This window comes from Orycteropus afer, unplaced genomic scaffold, assembly GCF_000298275.1.
Source record: "Orycteropus afer afer isolate SDZICR_OR568_19922 unplaced genomic scaffold, OryAfe1.0 scaffold00099, whole genome shotgun sequence".
NCBI lineage: Eukaryota > Metazoa > Chordata > Mammalia > Tubulidentata > Orycteropodidae > Orycteropus > Orycteropus afer.
In genome coordinates this window covers 3,395,507-3,411,392 of record NW_006921686.1, presented here as the reverse complement: position 1 = coordinate 3,411,392, position 15,886 = coordinate 3,395,507, and the positions used below count along the sequence as shown (strand labels likewise).

The window sequence follows — 15,886 nt, the reverse complement described above, 5'->3', positions numbered from 1 at the left end:
GGCCCCTTCTGACAACATGACCAAAGTAAGAGAGATGAAGTCTGGCCATTCTTGCTTCTAAGGAGCATTCCAGCTGTACTTCTTCCAAGACACATCTGTTCTTCTGGCAGTCCGTGGTATTTTCAGGATTCTTCGCCAACAACACAACTCAAATGCATCACTCCTTCCTCATCTTCCTTATTGTCCAGCTTTCATATGGAAATTAATTCCTTTGAGATTTCTCTAATTTTTGCTGATTCTCTACCAACCATGGGAGCTCTGGTGGACGTAGTGCCTAAGGCATTTGACTCCTAACCAGGAGGCTGGAGGTTCAAAGCCACCAGCCACTCTGCAGAAGGAAGGTTGGGCAGTCTACTTCCATAGTGATACCGCCTCGGAAACCCAAGGAGGGGTCGCTATGAGTCAGATCTGATTCGATGGCAGTGATTTTTTTTTCTTATCAACCACAATGTCCTTTTCTAGTGACTGGTATTTCATGATGAGATGGTCCAAGTAAGCCAACCAAAGTCACCATCCTCACTTCCAAAGTCCCCCTGAAATCCACCACTATCAAGTTGATTCCAATTCATAGTGACTCTATAGGACAGAACAACTGCCCCATAGGGTTTCCAAGGCTGTAAATCTTTACAGAAGCAGACTTCTTCATCTTTCTCCATGGAGAGGCTGGTGGGGTTTGAACCACCGACCTTTTGGTTAGCAGCTGAATGCTTTAAACCACTGCTTCTGCAGCCCTCTCAAGTGCAGGCCTCTTGTTATCTCACACTCCACATGCCTGCTTCCACACTGGGGCTCAGGAGCTAATGTCTCTAGTTATCAACATTCTTTTGGGTACAAGAAGCTGAAATCAGCTCAAACTAATTCAAGGACAAAATTAATAAATAAAACAATATTTGACTACAAACCAGCAATACAAACAAAAACCTCAAAATGGTTCATGTCAAAGTCCAATAATTAAGTTGGGGTTTAGGTATGGCTTGATCCAGGCACCCAAGTGCTGGCCTCAGAGCTCTTTCTCAATCTTTCCTTTCTGCTTTTTTCTGTTTTGACCTTCATCTCAAGAAGCTTCTCTTCTCTTGGCAGCAGGGTGACCATGATCAGCTTCCGGCTTACATCCACCAGCCTGGCAACTCCAGCAAAAAAAAAAAAAAAAAGTGAATCTGTTTACTGATAGGTGTAACCAATGGGTCAGTTTGCTCTCAGTGGAGTAAGCTAGGGCACACATCTTCCCTGAACCAATCCCTGTGACCAGAGAGACAAAATAAGCTGATTGGCTAGTCTGGGCCCTATCCTCATCCCTGGAGCTCTGGGGCAGGGCGGGATCTGGCCAGCCCCATTCAAATTAAATAGGCTGAGGAGAGAAGTGGTCCCTCAAAAGAAAACAGCCAGATATTGGGGCAGCAAAACCCACAGACTTGTACCATGTATGCTTCTCTCTGCCCGATGCCGGTGATTAGCACTGAACTCACCCTCCCTCACCCCCACTTCCCCATCCCCATTCCCATTCTCTATTCCTGATCTGATTGTAATCTTTCACCACTCCTTGGTGAGCGTGTTTTTTTTCTTTTTAAAAAAAGAGTTACCATCAAATCGATTTGGACTCATAGAGACCCCATGTGTGTTAGAGTCGAACCGGGTTCCACTGGGTTTTCAATGGCTGGCTTTTCAAAATAGATTGCCAGGCTTTTATTCCGTGGTGCCTCTGAGTGGATTGCAGCTGCCAACCAAGGACTTTAACTCTGCGTACCACGCGGGGCTCTGGTGACCTTGTGCTCCGCCCTTTCTACTTGCCTGGTAGAAAGGTGACATTTCTCCACTCGTTTCAAAAGAGGGTGTGAGATTGGGTCTGACATATTTACTTGACAGAAGCTTGATCCTGAAAGGGGAGTTAGACAAAGGGGTCAGGGTGGAGCTAGGGGGATGAAGAAGGTGGGGCTGGGGCCCAGAGGGAGCCAGACAGGAATTGGGGCGAGGTAGGGCTGGAGGGAGGGGCTGGGCACTCAGGCAGAAGGGTGAGATACCCAGGGGAAGGAGTGTACTTACGGGGTGGTGTTAGCAGCTCGGGGGGACGGAGAGGGAATATGGGGTCCGATGGAAGAGGGAACTGAGGAGGCAGAAGTGTGCAACAGGGGCGACTGGAGAGTGGGGCTGGAGGTTGAAGGGGCTCAACTGGAAGGAGGAAGTGGAGAAGTAAAACGGGGGTGGGGAGGGCTTGGCTGTCATAGGTGGGGGGCCCGGGTGTAAGGAAGAGAGTGAATTGGCGCTCTCAGAAGTGTTGGATCTTTGCAGTTGAAGCTGGGCCTGAAGGCCTGGCCCGTCGACCCCAGCGGGCGACGCTACTACTGCAGTTTGCAGCGAGGGGCGTGGCTGGGGGTGTGTGCGCCTTACGTTGCAACCCCCCTTTACTCACACACCCCTCTCAAGCGTAGCAATCTTCGCCCCTGATCCCGCCTCGTACTCGAGAGTGACGGAAATGCCGTCCAGTGAGCGCCGCGGGCCGGGTGCGGCTCAGCCAATTACGCCGCGGGGGGCGGAGCTGGGGAGGGGGCTCGCAGGGCCAGGGGAGGGGGCCCGGGGCCTCGAAGGGCTCCGCAGCGGCGACTGGCGAGCCATGGCGCTGGGGCTGCAGCGCGCAAGGTACCAGGGTTCTGGGCCAGGGGTGATGGGAATTGGAAGGCTGTCCTGCCAGGGTCCCCTGAGCCAGGTGGGGGGTGCACGGGTGCAAGCCGAGGACGCGCGGGGCCCGGGGCTGAAACCACATAACCCCTCCGCCCGCCCGCCCTCCTCCCTGGGGGACCTGCCGGGAGTGGGACATTCCCCCAAGCCCCAGGCTGCCCCGCCCCTCCCTCCAGGGGCAGCTTCGGGGTGGTTATCCCCGATTCCTGCAGCCGGTACGCTTGCTTCCCCGCCAGGTTGGTGGTGAAACTCAAGGTCCCCACGGAAGTGGGACCAGTTGAATTTGAGCCGTCACTTGGCCTCTGAGGAAGGCATTCTGTCTCCAAGTGTTGTCTCCTCTGGCCTCGGAACCCCTAAAATTGGCATTGTTCTTCACCACCAGCCCCCTGGGATCCTATGAGATATGGGGCCCCCCAAATCAGTCTTCCCAGGTGTAGGGAATACCTGGGAATCGGGATTGGGCTGCTGAGGTCAAGAGAAGAGGGGTCCCCTTTGATCTAACCCTCTCTGATATAGTCCCCCAAATCTTGGCTTCCCCTAGAAGTGATCAGAGGGGTCCCCTTTCAGGAACTGCCTAGGACCCTTTTCAGGGGGCCCTTCTGTCCCCATTTGAAAAATAGGATCATCCCCTTTAATAACAGGGAGCCATTGACCCATTTACCAAAGTCTAGTCCCTTATCTTACCCTCTCCCAACCCTCACCCAGACTATTTCTGAAGCATGAATTGAAGGTACAGAGGAGGCCTACCCAAGTCTTATATTGGGGAGAACCCACGGGCTGTGCGTGTGTGCGTGTGTGTGTGCGCGCGCGCACGCGCGCGAGTTCAGTGCGAGCCCCTGAGAACGGTCATCAGAGCGCCCCCTGCCGAAAGGCGCTGGCGGAGGGGCACTTGTATATTCACTTGCAGCTGTTATGTGCCGTCGAGTCAGACCCGACTCATAGCGACCCTTCCTTGGGTTTCCGAGGCAGTATCACTACGGAAGTAGATTGCCCCATCTTCTAGCAGGTACTCATCTGCTAGGGCACCCCGTGCCCTGGGTCTAGTCCCACGGAGGCCCCATCTACCTGCTTTCTCGGGGGAACTTGGAACATGCACCAGGCCCTTGGTTCTCCCTGTCCAATCTGAGGCGCCCAGCAAGCCTCACCCCTTTCTGTCCTCTCTGGCTTCACAGGGCTGACTGGATCCGTCTACACCCCCATGTTCCTCACCCCTCAAAGTCTCCCCCCATCCTATTCTATTCTGGTCCCTGGCTCTGGGCCCACCAGGGAACTCCATCCCACCCCTTCTGGGCCAGCAGCGGCCCCGCCCCTCCCGGCGCCCCCTCCTGGCCTGGGTGGGGCCCCTCTTAGCTGAGCTGGGGTGCGCCCCCCCTCCCCAGCCAAGGCCAGCCCTTTCCTGTCGGGTCATCCCACCGCCACCACGCACCACCCACTCATAACTCGCACCCGGATCCAGGCCGCATCCCATCCCCTCCTGCGCCCCCAGGATGGCACCTCTGCCAAAGAGGGTCTGGGAGATGGTGAGTGGACCCCCACACCCCTTCCTTCTTGCCCATGGCTTGGGCTTGCTACCACCCCACCCCAGGCAGGGGTGTTCTTGGGGTGCCCACCTGGGGTAGAGAAGGTTCTGGAAGAGATAGGGTTTTGAGGACGGCACCCCACTGGATTCCCCCGTCCATAGTAATGAGCAGAGTCAGGGTCACAGAGATATCCCACCTTGGTCCCTTCTCGAACCTGCCCATGGCTTCTCAGGCCACCTCCGGGCAGTACCAAGAGGGCTCCCTGCCCAGATACGTAAGCTCCCCAAAATCCCTTATACTTTTTCAAGACCCTAATACCCAGCTGTGTGTAGAAGAGAAGGCCAGGATATGGGGTGGGGTCTCCCAACTTTCTCCACGCCTTTGGTCAAAGGTGGCGAGTTCCTCAGGGCAGGGAAGATGTGGGTTTCTCCCCCTTCTGGCCAGGGGGTGCCAGGCCCCAGCCCCCATTCCCAAGCCTCAGCCTGGGGCCTCTAGGCCCGGGACCCGCCCCTGTTCTCGGCTGGAACACGGAGGAAGGGTGGCAGGGTTCCAGCTGCACGTCCCAAGCTGGGCAGCGTGCCAGGGGGCTGGACCAGGCCTGGGCTTGGGGCCAGCAGGGGAGACCGGCCAGCTGGGGAGATTCAGAGGCAGCAGGGGTGGGGCAGGGGAAGGGCCTGGAGCCACTGGGCAAAGGGGGGCCAGGGAAGTGGGCCCCTTGAGTGGGCATGCCCACCAAGGCATGACCTTTAAGAACCCAAGAGCCTCAGTCAGGGTTCAAATCCCAGCTCACCTATCTGCTGGTTTGGGTGTCCTGTGCCAGGGACCACCTCTCTGAGGCTCAGTTTCCGATTCTGGCAAATGGGGGTCTGCCCCCTCCCTGCCCTGCACAGGATCAAGATGGGGAACCAGTGAGGTAACAGGTATCAGGGTGGGACACCCAATAGGTTCACAAGTCAGAGTTCAGAGCGGAGGCAGAGGGAACTGGTTTGAATTCTGGTCTGCTACTTAGGAGCTGTGTGGCTTCAGGCAAGACATGTCACCTCTGTGGGATGATTGGCTTGTCAGGAAAATGGGGACAGTAATAGCAGGTACATGGTGGGTAAGGCGTGCTGCTGGTAACCCCTACTCGGAACCTCTGTAAAAGGAAAATTATGTTTTCTGCTCTGTGCAATTGTTAGGAGCTCTGGTGTGATGGGTAAAACATTTGCTTGTTAACCAGAAGGTCAGCAGTTCAAACTCACCACCTGCTCCATGGGAGAAAGAGGCAACAATCTACTTCCATAAAGATTTACAGTCTTGGAAACCCCATGGCAGTCACTATGAGTTGGAATCAACTCGCTGGCAATGGGTTTGGTTTGAGGTGGTAGGGTTGTTGGAAGGATTTAATGGGGTCTCAGGTGGTGCAAATGGTTTCCATTTTACTGTTAACCTAAAGGTTGGCAGTTCAAACCTACCTAGTGGTACCACAGAAGAAAATCTGCTTTTGTTGAGAAAACCCTCAGGAGTGGTTCTAGTCTGTATAGCACATGGGGTCGCCATGAATCAGAATCATTATTCAACACACTGAAGCTACTACTTCTGCTACTATCACTATTATTAAGGAGCTCTGGTGGCACAGTGCCTAAGGCATGTGACTGCTAACCAGAAGGTTGGTGGTTCAAACTTCCCAGCCACTCTGCAGAAGGAGGACTGGGCAATCAACTTCTGTAAAGGTTTACTGCCTCAGCAACCCAATGGGGGTCTCTATGAGTTGGAATCGACTCAATGGCGGAGGGTTTTTTTTTTTGGTTTTATCACTGTCATTGATAATGTGTAATATCCACTGAAGGTACATGTTGATAAGCCTTGACATATTTGTGTACTCTATGCCACGTGTTCCCACCAAAGCCCATGTGTTACCCCAGTGTTCAGGGCTCAAGAGTCTCCCAAGCTTGGGTCTTCCAACCCTGACGGGGACAAAAGAGCCATCATCATCATGTTTAGCCTTTATATGTTGTTGTTAATGTCCGTTGCTATGGAGTCAGGTCAGACTCACGGCAGCCTTCTGTTCAACGGAACGAATCATTGTCCAGCCATGTGCCGTCCTCACGGTTGTTGGTCTGCATGAGCCCCTTAGTGCGGCCACAGTGTATCTCGAGAGCCTTTCAGCTTAGGGGCCCCCTCTTCCTACACAGGACAACATCCTGCCAACCACAGGGCTTTTGGTGGCTAATTTCTGGAAGCGGATCACCAGACCTTTCTTCCTAGTCAGTTTTAGTCTGGATGCTCTGCTGGAACGTGTCCGCCGTGGGTGATCCCGCTGGTACTTGAAATACGGGTGGCAGAGTTTCCACACCAGAGCCACGTACCAGCAGCCACAGTATGACAAACTGACACCAACCAATCGCCAGGCTCTGTTCGGAGCCTCTGACATCTTTTAACTCATTCGATCTTCAGAACTGCCAGTGTTAATGCCCAGAAAGGCCGTGCGACTGGCCCAGAATCACACTTATAGGTGGTGGAGTCGAGATTGGAACCCAGGCCTGAACCAGAGGAATTAGCCCCCACGTGGCTCAGACAAAGGAGCCCTGGTAGTGCAGTGGTTAAAGCGCCCGGCTGCAAACTGAAAGGTCAGGGGTTCAAACCCATCAGCTGCTCCGTGGGAGAAAGATGTGGCAGTCTGCTTCTGTAAAGATCACAGCCTTGGAAACCCTGTGGGCTAGTTCCACGCTGTCCTATAGGGTCACGATGAGTCAGAATCGACTCAACAGCAGTGGGTTAGGTTGGATTTGGAGTTTTGGTGCAAACAGTTAGCATTCAGCTACTAAGCCAAAGGTTACTGGTTCGAATCCACCCTGAGGCGCCTCAGAAGAAAAACCTGGCAATCTGCTTCTGAGGGTCACAAGCTACGGAGAACCGCATGGAGCACAGTTCCACTCTGACGCACACAGAGTCGCCAGGCGTCGGGAATGACGAGGGCAGCTGGCTTGGATTGGCATATTTAACCAAGGAAAGGCCCGGCTTCTGGGAAGGGAGTAAGAGGCCCCACTTCCTCTGCACAGAACATTCCTGAGAATCGGTTTGAGAGCTGGAAGGAGGGTCCCACTGCAGCCCCTAGCTGGCTCCTTCTATAGAGGGATGAGCTCTGCCCCAGAGAGATTACAGAGCCCAGCTGCCTGGGAGGTGGGGGGGTGGGGGTGGGGGTGGCCCCACCTCCATTCCTGTTCCCACTCCCTGTTCCCTCTGTTGGGGCCCCCAGAGTGGCAAGGCCCGCCCACCCCCACCCTCTGGGCAGGAAGACAAACACAGCGGCTAGAAGAGAACAGGACGAAATGTCCTCTTGGGCGGGCAGGGCAGGACTGGAGGCCCCTGACCCCCTCCAGCCCGGAGGGAGGGGAATGGGGCCGTCCTGAGACTTGCTGCCTCCGCCTCCCCCGCCCAGCCTGCCCCCTTCTGTGTCACCACACACACACACACACACATACACACACACACACGCTGTTGCACTAAGGTTTTTGCTTCCACAGCCAGACAGGAGAATCCCCTTCCCACTTCTCCTCGTGCCTGGAGGTGGGGCTGCAGGTCTCCAGCCTGGGGGTGGGGCCGATCCCACCCCCAGAAATGGCATCTGACTCGCCTATGGAGCTCCAGGCTCCTAGTTCTTCTTTCCTGGGGTGGGTCACAAGGGGAGGATTCAAGAAAAAGGAAGGCTTTGTGCAGCCTCACTGTCTGGGTTCAAATCCCAGCTCTGCCAGTTACTGGCTCTGCGACTTCTTGGGCAAAGCCTCAGTTTCCCCTTTGTAACACCAAAACCAAAACCAAACTCACTGCCTTTGAGTCAGTTGCAACTCATAGCGACCCTCGTTGGGTTTCCAAGGCGGTCAATCTTTATGGAAGTAGATTGCCCCATCTTCCTTCCGTGGAACAGCTGGTAGATTTGAACCACCAATCTTTTGGTTAGCAGTCAAATGCCTTAGGCACTGCACCATCAGAGCTCCTTCCTTTATAACACAGAAGTTTAAAATGCCTCCTTTATTGGGCACTTCTCAGCATGAGGGAGCACACCCAGGCAGCCAGTACCAGCCACATACATGTTTAGTAAATTACATTGTTAATTGCTGTGCGGTAGGTTCTCACTCAGGTTGACCTCGCAATGAAAGAAACATTGTCCAGCCCTGCACTGTGTTCATGGTCATTAGTGTGTCTTTCTCTATCAACTGAGCCCTTGTGATGACACATCCAAAGTCAGTCAGTCAAGGTCTGGGATAATATTCTGTGATCCACAGGGAAGGTTGGACAATCTGCTTCCGTAGTGATACCGCCTGAGAAACCCAAGGAGGGGTCTCTACAAGTTGGATCCGACTCAACGGCAGTGGGAGTTTAATTTCCAGAAATAGATTGCCAGGCTTTTCCTCCTAGTCTGTCTTAGTCTGCAAGCGCTCAGCTGAAACCTATCCACCATGGATGATTCTGCTGGTGTCTGAAATACCAATGACATAACTTCAAGCTTCGTAGCAACATGCAGGCCACCACAGTACAACTGACAGATGGATCAAACCAAAAACCAAACTCACTGCCGTCGAGTCAAACCCAACTTATAGCGACTCCTCCTTGGGTTTCCAAGGCGATATCACTATGGAAGTAGATTACCCAACCTTCTTCTGAGGAGTGGCTGGTGGGTTTGAGACAGACGGATGGTGGTAGGAAATTAGAGCTGTTGATTAATGGCTTTAACAGTATTACACAGATCCCAAAAAAACAAACCCACTGCTACCAAGTCGATTCCAACTCATAGTGACCCCTCCTTCGGTTTCCAAGGCGGTATCTCTACAGAAGTAGATTGCCCAGTCTTCCTTCCAAGGAGTGGCTGGTGGGTTTGAACCGCCAGCCTTCTGGTTAGCAGTCACTTGTATTAGGCACTACATCAAGTATAGTATATATAAGGAGCTCTGGTGGCGTAATGTGTAAGGCCTTTGACCCGTTGAGTCAACCTGTTGGGTCCCCAAGGCTGTAAATCCTTACAGAAGCAGACTACCTTATCTTTTTTCCACAGAAAAGCTGGTGGGTTCGAACCACCAAAAACTGCCAGGGAGCAGTTCTATTCTGTAACATGGGTCACTATGAGTCAAAATTGACTCATTGGCAACAGGTGTATGTAACGTATGCTATAGTTTCTCCTTCCCATTCCCCCGAACCCTATCTGCCATAATTCTTTTTATTCAAACACTAAAGTATACAGACTTTAGATTCAGACAGGTCTGGAGTGTAAATTTTAAGACAGGAAGACCTGGAGACAAATCCAGGACCACAGAGACAGAGAAAATAATTTCTGAGTTCAGGTAGACCAGTTGTCTAGCCTGGCTTCACCACGTACAGGCAGACACTGTATCTTACTGTGCCTGGGTTTCCTCGTCTGTTCAGTGGAGATAATGTTATCAGCTTCATTCTGGGTTGTTTGAGCAGGAGCTGTGTCAGTGTGAGTTAGATGCTTGCCCTGGCAACTGACAAAATAGTAACAGCTGGACAACACTACCACTTGCCTTCAGGTTGATTTCGACTTAGAGGCCCCATGTCACAGTAGAACTGTGCTCCGTGGGGTTTTCAAAGGCTGATTTTTCAGAAGTAGATTGTCAGACCTTTCTCGGTGGACTTGAACCGCCAACCTTTTGATTAGTGGCTGAGTGTGTTAATCCTTTGCCCCATCCTCAAGTGGCAGATATTTCTGACACAACGAAACTCATTCTTCCACCTTCAGTTTCTCCCCACATATGCCCTGAGGAGGAGTCTCTGGTGGTGCAGTGCCTAAGGGCATTTGACTGCTAACCAGAAGGCTGGCGGTTCAAACCCACCAGCCACTCCTGGGAAGGAAGGTTGCGCAATCTACTTCTGTACCCAATCTACTTCTGTAGTGATACCGCCTTGGAAACCCAAGGAGGGGTCACTATGAGTCGGATCTGACCCTAAGGCAGTGAGTTTGGTTTTTTTTGGTTTGTGCCCTGAGGAACTCAGGTCTTTGAAGTGGGGTTAAGTGAGTGGTTAGGTGTTGGCTGGACAGAAACCTGGGGTTGGTTTACTGTGTCACCCTGGTGAGGCCCTGCCCCTCTTGGGGACCCTGTTGGTGGGTTGTTGGACTTTGTTCGCCAAGATTCTGAAGACTCAGCTCAGCTGAGAGGGGAAAGGGTAGGGAGGGGACTCTGGGAGGTTAATAGGGCAGGGGGCCGGGGAAGCCGCAGGCGCAGGCGTAATCTTGCGCCTGTCCTCCCTGGCCCTAGGCCAACTCGGCCAGCCCCCTCCCAGCAGGGGGCCTCTCTGTCCCCTAGACGTCCCCAGCCTAAGAAATAAACGACAGATAAAGTCAGGGAGCTGACAGAGCAACCCTGGGTGCGCCTCAGAGAGGAGCGAGGCACTGGGAACAGCATGGGCTGGCGCGCAGACAGGTAAACCCAGAGCAAGGAGGCACGTCCGAGCGTAACCCTCCCTGATCCAGGGAGCGCTGGAGGTTCGCCCTGGCCACACAGCCAGGCTTCTGTGAGCCAGGGCCCCGGGTGGCAGCGCCCCACGTGCTTGCCCCAGCCACCCCCTTCCCTTCCCCTGAACGCTGCTGCCCATGTCCGCAGGTCGAGCACCGAGCTACGCAAGGAGAAGTCCCGCGACGCGGCTCGCAGCCGGCGCAGTCAGGAGACTGAGGTGCTCTACCAGCTGGCGCACACGCTGCCCTTCGCGCGCGGGGTCAGCGCCCACCTGGATAAGGCCTCCATCATGCGCCTCACCATCAGCTACCTGCGTATGCACCGCCTCTGCGCCGCAGGTAAGCGGCGCGCTGGGAAGCGCAGAGTCCCAGGAAGGCCCCGCCCCCGGGCGCTCCCAGCGCGCCAAGGCCCCGCCCCTGGGAAAGCTGCATTCCAAGAAAGCCCCGCCCCCGGGAAGCCAGATCTGGACAAGGCCCCGCCTCCTGATGACGTCCTCCCGGCGCAGCCCTACCTTCGGTGGAATCCACTTTCCCGGCGAGACCCCGCCCCGCTCGAGTTCTGGGCCCGCTGGAGCCCAGTTCCCTGGGAAGCCCCACCTCTCTAGATGTCGATCATCTGCGAGGCCCCGCCCCCTTTGCTCTGCGCTCCTGGGCAGTTCCTCGTCCTTAGGATTTGGGACTACGAGACCCGAAAACCCTAAGGTCCCACAACCCCTGGTAGTTGGTGCCCTGAGAGACCTTCCTGATTAGGTCTCTTCATTTCAACGGCAAATTATCCAATAAGCAAAGTAAATATGCGCTTACTTGTGCTCATTTACATACTTTCAGATGCGTGAGTTAGCACAGGTAAACTCGTGCTTACTTCGTGCTTACCTGGCTTACTGGCAACTCCATCCCTGTCAGGGAGCTCTGGTGGCATAGAGCTTAAGGCATTTGACTGCTAACCAGAAGGCTGGCAGTTCAAACCCACCAGCCACTCCTCGGAAGGAAGATTGGGATTGTAAATTTCAAAAGTGATTCTGTAGGAAGGAGCTGTGGGGTTGGGAGAGAGACAGATACCAGCCATACCTAGAAGCAGAATGTGATGTGATGGAAAAATGTGAAATGGTTCCCTACAGATCAGTAAGTAAGCACAAGTGGTTACCTTGCTTATTGGGTAATCCAACACTGGTCCCAGATGTCACTGTCCATTCTTTCTTGCATGGGATAGCCTCTCTGTCCTCCTTCCTTCCCTTCTGTTGCCCTACTTCTGTTCCCTGTGTGTTCCCTTAGAAGTCACCTGTTTGGACGTCACCCAGCTGAAATTCCATTTTATAGGAGCCTTTGTTCCCCACCCCACCCCCAACAGACACACACACCTTAGGATCCCAGGATCCCAAAAGATTTTATCAGGGGGCAATTACAGACATCTCATTGCACTGTGACCCTTAGAATTCCCTGCCCCATAGAATTTTACTTCCCTAAGAGACTCTGGCCCTTTAGGATTTTGTCCCCTGAGAGTTCTTGCTTTAGAATTCTGACTCTCTCCTGGGGAGTCTCCCTGGGTGGCACAAATGGTTAAGTGCTTAGCTACTAGCCAAATCATTGACAAACCCACCCAGAGACATCTAGGGAGAAAGCCCTGCTGGTCTGGCGCTGAAAGGTCGCAGCTTGAAAACCCTGTGGTACACAGTTCTAGTCTGCAACCCATGGGGTTGCCATGAGTTGGAATCAACTCAAAGGGTACTGTTTTGTTTGCTTTTTATTTTTGATTTGGGAAAGACCCAGCCCTCCAAGAATTCTTACTACCACCATCACCACCCAGAGACCTGGCCCCTTACGGAGTTTTGACCCCTGAGAATTCCACTCCCTTAGCATTCTGTCCTCCTAAGAAGCCTACCCCCCCTTAGCATTCTATTGTTTTGGGAGACCCCATGCCCTTAGAATCCTGATGCTTTGGGAGACCCTCACCCCCTTAGAATTCTGTCTCCCTGGGAAGCACTGCTCTCAGAATTTCATTCCTTGGTGGCTCTGCCTACTTCCTTGGGACTCCAGGCCACTGGATGTGTCCTCAACTCACCTGGGGCACCTGTAACTTCCTCTGAGGGAGGTGAGCCAGTGTGGGCCCGGGGCTGACTAGAGCAATCCCCGGCCCCAGGGGAGTGGAACCAAGTAGGAGCAAGGGGAGAAGCACTGGATGCCTGCTACCTGCAGGCCCTGGAGGGCTTCGTGATGGTGCTCACAGCCGAGGGAGACATGGCTTACCTGTCGGAGAATGTCAGCAAACACCTGGGCCTCAGTCAGGTGAGAGGAGATGCCTGTGTGAGTGACATTGGGTTCCACGGGCGATCAGGAAGGACTGCCCTGGGCCTGCCTTCATGGGACTCACAGTTCAGAGGGAAGACAGCTGTGTCACCGGGCAGGGCTGTAGAAGCCCCGGGGTGGGGCGGGGAGGGGAGGCTGACCCACCTGGGGGAGATAGGCAGATAAGAGAGAAATTCCTGGAGGAAAAGCCAGGTGAAGGGGTGTGGGGAATGGGTGGACCCAGTGAAGGCTGGGAAATATACAAGGTAGAGGGAACAGAGCCTGGAAAGGCTCAGAGGTGAGATAAAACAAAGCATTTTGGTGCAGAGACCAAAGTTTGTTAGTTTATTACCAAGGGTGGGAGGAAGAGGTAAAGGGACAAGTCATTGTTTAAGAAGGGTTAGGTGTCTGTTGATGGTGGTGGGAAATTTGACAGCGGACATTGGTGGTGATTGTGTAACATGATGAATGCAATTGATGTCGCTAACTCATACATGTGAAAAATGTGAAATTTGCACATCTTGTGTTACAGATATTTGTACAACAATTAAAAAAAAAAAAAAAAAGCATTTAGGGGAAATAAAGAAGTTTGTCCTGGCTGGGTGCAGAACAAGGAGGCCTGGTGGTACAACAATTGAGCCTTCAGCTGCTAACCAAAAGGTTGGCGGTTCAAACCCATCCAGTAGGAGAAAGACTTGATGATCTATTCCCGTAAGATTGTTGTTATGTGCCGTCAAGTCAGATCCAACTCATAGCAACCCCTCCTTGGGTTTCTGAGGCAGTATCACTACAGACGTAGATTGCCCAACCTTCCTCTGAGGAGCAGCTGGTGGGTTTGAACCGCCAGCCTTCTGGTTAGCAGTCAAGTGCCTTAGGCACTATACTACCAGAGCTCCTCCATAAAGATTACAGCCTAGAAAACCCTATGAGGCAGTTCTAGTCTATCACATGGGGTTGCTATGACTCAGAATTGACTTGATGGCACCTAACCACCACAACAACAAGGTGAAGAATTCAAGGGGAGAAGTTGAGAGAGAAAAAGGCTAGGGAAGTCAGCTGGGGCCAGGTAATTCAGAGCCAAATTAGAAGGTTTATCTCCAGGGCACTGGTGAGCCATGGAAGGATTTGTAAGTAGGGGAGAGGTTGTGTCAGAGAGGTGGAATCTGATTTACATTTCAGAAAGATCCTTCTAGCTGCTGTGTGGAGATAGAAGTGGAGGGAGTAAGACCAGAGTCTGAGAGACCAGCAAAGAAGTGGACAGGGATTCAGGTGGGAGAAGATAGGTGGGGATAGATACCATGGAGTTGGAAGACTTCCAGCTCATCCTCACTGTCAGCCAGCCCTATAAGAGAATTATCATTCTTTTTTTGCATTTCATGTAAACAAGCTCTATCTTAGTTATCTGTTGTTGTTGTTGTTGTTGTTGTTGTTATGTGCTGGGCCCTGACTCATAGCAACCCCTCCTTGGGTTTCCGAGTATCACTATGGAAGTAGATTGCCCAACCTTCCTTCTGAGGAGTGGCTGGTGGGTTTGAACTGCCAGCCTTCTGGTTAGCAGTCAAGTGCCTTAGGCACTGCACCACCAGAGCTCCCATCTAGTGCTGCTATAACAGAAATACCACAAGGGGGTGGCTTTAAGAAACAAAAATGTATTCTCTCACAGTTTAGGAGGCTAGAAATCCAAATTCAGGGTGTTGGCTCCAGAGGAAGGCATTCTCTCTCTGTGGGCTCTGGAGGAATGTCCTCACCTCTTTTAGCTTCTGCTCCTGGGTGATCTTCATGTGACTTAGCATTTCTCTTCCCCCATCTCTGTTTCTCTTGCTTGTTTGTTTATTGTCTTTTAAAAGAGATTGACTTAAAATGCACCCTACATGAACCCTGCCTCATTAACATAACAAGGACAGCCCGTCCCCAAATGGGATTATAACCACAAACATAGAGATCAGGATTTATAACACCTGGTTTTTGGAGACAACTCAGTCCATATCAGGGTCCATATTTGGCATAGTTTCCCTGTCTCAGTACCCCACTCCTGGTACCAGTTTATTAGTTTCAGCTCTTGAGCTCATAAAGCTGAGTGCCTCAAGTACATAGTGCTCGGAAGTAGCAGAGCCAGGATTCAAATCCATATACAAGAGGTGCTGTCTGACGAGGGAAATATCATTCTTCCTCTTACTCACCATCACTGGTGCCGCCACCACCAGCACACCGTGAGCTGATGTGGGTCCCTTTCCTTTGTGTCCCCTGCTCCCAGATCCAGATTCCTTTTATGAATTGAAATGAGGAGTTGAGTCTCTGCTTAGCCAAAGAGACATGATTTGAATGGGGTCACCTCTCAGAGCCTTAGCATTTTCTGTTCCCTCTACCTGGATGGAGCAAAGCAATTTGCTCTCGGCTACTAACAGAAACGTTAGCAGTGCAAACCCACCCAGCAGTGCTGCAACAGAAAGCCCTGGTGACCTGTTTCAGTAAAGACTACAGCCAAGAAAACTCTATGGAGCTCAGTTCTACTGTGTGAGACGTGGGGGTGCCCTGAGTCAGAATCTACTCAACACAAGTGGGTTTGGTTTGTTTGGTTTTCTGCCTGGAGCATTCTCGCTGTAGAGAGCCACAGAGATACCTCCTAATTTGTTCAGCTCTCTGTTTAAATGTCACCTTCTCAAAGCAGGGCTTCGAACCAGTTCAAAATGGTTGCTGTCGTAAACAAGGGCCACATACACATTGCATAGCCACCAAATCTATTGCCCGTTGTATTTTGACCTGAGTAGGAAACAACAGATAGACCTCTGATGCTGCAGTGCCCAAGACGTTTGCCTACTAACCAGAAGGTTGGTGGTTCAAACCCACCAGCTGCTCCGCAGAAGGAAGATGGGGCAGTCTACTTCCAGAAAGATTTATCATCTTGGAAACCCAATGGGGGCAGCTATGAGTCTGGTAGCATAGTGGCTAAAGCACTTGACTG

The 15,886-nt window shown here is 52.5% G+C and overlaps 1 protein-coding gene across 1 annotated transcript in view; it reads left to right on the top strand.

Moving 5' to 3' along the window:
• Window positions 1-2,608: 2,608 nt before the first annotated feature.
• HIF3A (hypoxia inducible factor 3 subunit alpha) overlaps window positions 2,609-15,886 on the top strand; it is a 41,454-nt gene continuing 28,176 nt past the window's right edge. Inside the window, exons 1-3 of the mRNA XM_007943048.1 lie at window positions 2,609-2,634; window positions 10,790-10,980; window positions 12,779-12,924. Coding sequence (XP_007941239.1) covers window positions 2,609-2,634; window positions 10,790-10,980; window positions 12,779-12,924 — 363 coding nt within the window. The remainder of the gene's footprint in view (window positions 2,635-10,789; window positions 10,981-12,778; window positions 12,925-15,886) is intronic.